Consider the following 2,744-nt stretch of genomic DNA (forward strand, 5'->3'; position numbering starts at 1 on the left):
GCTGACCTGGAACTGAATCAGTAAAAACACAAGCTGAACCTGTTTCAGCTGCTGCCGTGGAGACGAGTTTCAAATGTCAAAGTTTATTTGAAACTGTCCGACACAATGAAACGTGAAGCAGAGGAACTGGACCTCAGGCTCTGTTTTACAGCGCCATCACAGCTGGAGTCTCAACAGTCCTGATCCGTCACATCCAGCTGTGAAACGTTCAACTACCAAAATCTGTTACAACATTTACGAGAAAAGAAGCACAAAGGAATTATAGTTCAACAAAACAACGTGAACACCAGTTTAATCTGAACAGAAGGTAAAACAAAGTATAAATGATGTTTTTTACAGATGTATGAATCATGTGGTTTGTCGGTTTTATTTCGTGGCAGAGAACAAGACGGTTTGACAGACAGGAAGTAGCTGGATGGAACGGCAGCTGACTTTTAAATCTGGATCCTGGTCCGACTTTCCAGGGACCTCAGATCCCTGCAGGCGTCAGATATGAAGAGTCTTGTTTGGCTTCACTTTCTTCTTCAGTCCTTTCTTTTTAGTCTTTTTGTTTGGATCCACCATCTCTCCTTTGAAGGAGCCGGAGCTTTTGGTCGACCTCTGCTGTTTTCCAGTGAATTTCCTCTGAGACTTGAAGCCTCCCCTCCCTGAGCCCTTCACAGGGCCCTTCACAGGACCCTTCCCTTCACAGGACCCTTTGTGGGGCCCTTGGTGGGGCCTCTGCCGGTCCTCGCTGCGGGTCCCGTGTTGTTCGTTTTATTCTTCTGCTTCTCTTTCTTCACCGACCTCTTCACCCGGATAGATCTGCCCTCCAGCTTCGAGCCGTCCAGTTCCAACGCCAGCTGGACCGAGTCGGCGCTCTGCGGCAGACAAACAGGTGGCACGTCAAAATAAAATTCACCTAGATAAACATCCATCACTTAATGTGTTTTTGAAACTGTAGAAAATCAAGTTATATTTTACACAAAACAGGTTTTTATAATTATTTCTTATAAAGTGAATCGGTCTCATTTCCACAGTAAAATATAAAAGATGTTCGGTCATAAAACCATTCAGAAACTGAGCTTTAAAACCAGGTGTCAGGCAACTTATGTCACAACAAAGCAGTCACCAAGCCCCGCCCACCTGAGTGTTTTTACCTGAAATCTGCTTTATTTTTATTGGATAACTTCAAAATAAAACACAGGAGAAAAGGAAAATATTTTGTCCATTTACTTCCTGTTTCCTGGGAGACGGTTCCTTCATCGTTCAGTGACACAAAAAGCTTATTGTCATGTTTCATTTCAAACCCAGTGAGAACCAGGTCCAACACAGGACGACGGTCACGTACCTCAAACAGGACGTAGCCGAATCCTTTCCCCAGTCCAGAGTTCTGGTCTCGGACCAGTCTCACCGCCTCCACCGGGCCGCACTCCTCGAAATGCCGTCGAAACGCCAGTTCGTTAATCTCTAAACAGAGAAAACACAGAGTTCAGCGGCTGCTGCTGAAGTCGATCTGCCGTCATTAACTGAGACCGGAGAGAAAAACTCACCGAACGAAAGATTCCCCACGAAAACAGAACGTTTGTGATCGTGCTGCAACAGAAGAACATCCAGAGTTCATCATCAAACACACAGCAGCTGATTTTAACTGCAACGGGTTAAAGCTGACGGCCGGACACTTACTGCCGAGCTGTCAGTCACTCGGTCCACTCGGATGTGAAAGTCTTTCTCGATCTCCAGGCCGTTCCTGTCAGAGTGAACAGTTCCACAGGCCGTTAGCCGTTAGCTGTTAGCGAACATCAGTATTACAAGCTGCAGGTTTACTGTGTCTGACCTTTCTAACGCCTTGGCGACCCCCTCCTCGTCTTTAAACACCACGTAAGCGTTCACGCTTTGCTTCTTGGGATGAATTTGACGTCTGTGAAGTAAAATGAACAAAAAATATATTTCATACAAAAGAGAAAGAAGATGCTGTTTGGTAGTTTTGTGTTTGTTGGTGGGAAGCCTGTGAGGGATTATTCAAAAACTACCAGAGGATAAACTGTGCACTAACAAACTTACAATTTCTAAATGTATTTGTTTATTTTAGTGTAAAATAATTTTTGAAATGAGTTCCAGAAACATTTTCAAAAGTTTTTTTTTTTGTTTAAAACTAATTTAAGTTCAAAGTGTGAAAAATAGAAAGTTTCAAGTTTTGCACAAGAGAATTTTTTGCATTTCTGACTGTGACTGAAATTAATCGACTGTCAAACTGTTGGAAATTTAATTTTCTGTCATTAGTTCAATCAATGAATCAATGAATCGTTTCAGCCGTGTTTTTATCGTCATCAGATTTCTGATCTTTAAAAGTCACTTTTCTTCTGCATCTTTAAAAACAGACAAATTATTTCTGTAGTTGTGTGTTTATGTTTTGATTATGAATATCAGAAGCTGCGAATGAATCTTCTCTCTGCCTCTTTAATAATGTGACGTGATGAGATGCAGAAGAAGAAACAGACACAAACGTACTTGATGGCTGCGACCTTGCGGGACATGGACGGATCCTCTCTGACCTGCAGGGGACAAACAGACGAGCGTCAGTGTCTCTGTCGGCCTCTAGATGTCGCTGCTGCAAACCTCTGAACGCACTGAGAAAACGCTGAAGACAGTTTTTCTACACGATGTGAAAGAGTTCATCAAGAAAAGAGAGAATCATGTGATAACTGAGAAAGATTCACTCCCAGTCCCAGAGGAGGACGTTCAGGTCGCAGCCACATTTAAAA

At 43.0% G+C, this 2,744-nt stretch overlaps 1 protein-coding gene across 1 annotated transcript in view; it reads right to left on the bottom strand.

Moving 5' to 3' along the window:
- Nucleotides 1–275: 275 nt before the first annotated feature.
- The window catches only part of rbm34 (RNA binding motif protein 34), a 4,912-nt gene continuing 2,443 nt past the window's right edge, over nt 276–2,744 (bottom strand). Inside the window, 7 exon segments of the mRNA XM_023399442.2 lie at nt 276–692; nt 695–860; nt 1,331–1,449; nt 1,533–1,575; nt 1,666–1,729; nt 1,817–1,900; nt 2,491–2,534. Coding sequence (XP_023255210.2) covers nt 487–692; nt 695–860; nt 1,331–1,449; nt 1,533–1,575; nt 1,666–1,729; nt 1,817–1,900; nt 2,491–2,534 — 726 coding nt within the window. The 3' untranslated portion in view covers nt 276–486.

This window comes from Seriola lalandi, unplaced genomic scaffold (genome assembly GCF_002814215.2).
Source record: "Seriola lalandi dorsalis isolate HSWRI2012SDOR001 ecotype SW California unplaced genomic scaffold, Sedor1 jcf7180002051925, whole genome shotgun sequence".
NCBI lineage: Eukaryota > Metazoa > Chordata > Actinopteri > Carangiformes > Carangidae > Seriola > Seriola lalandi.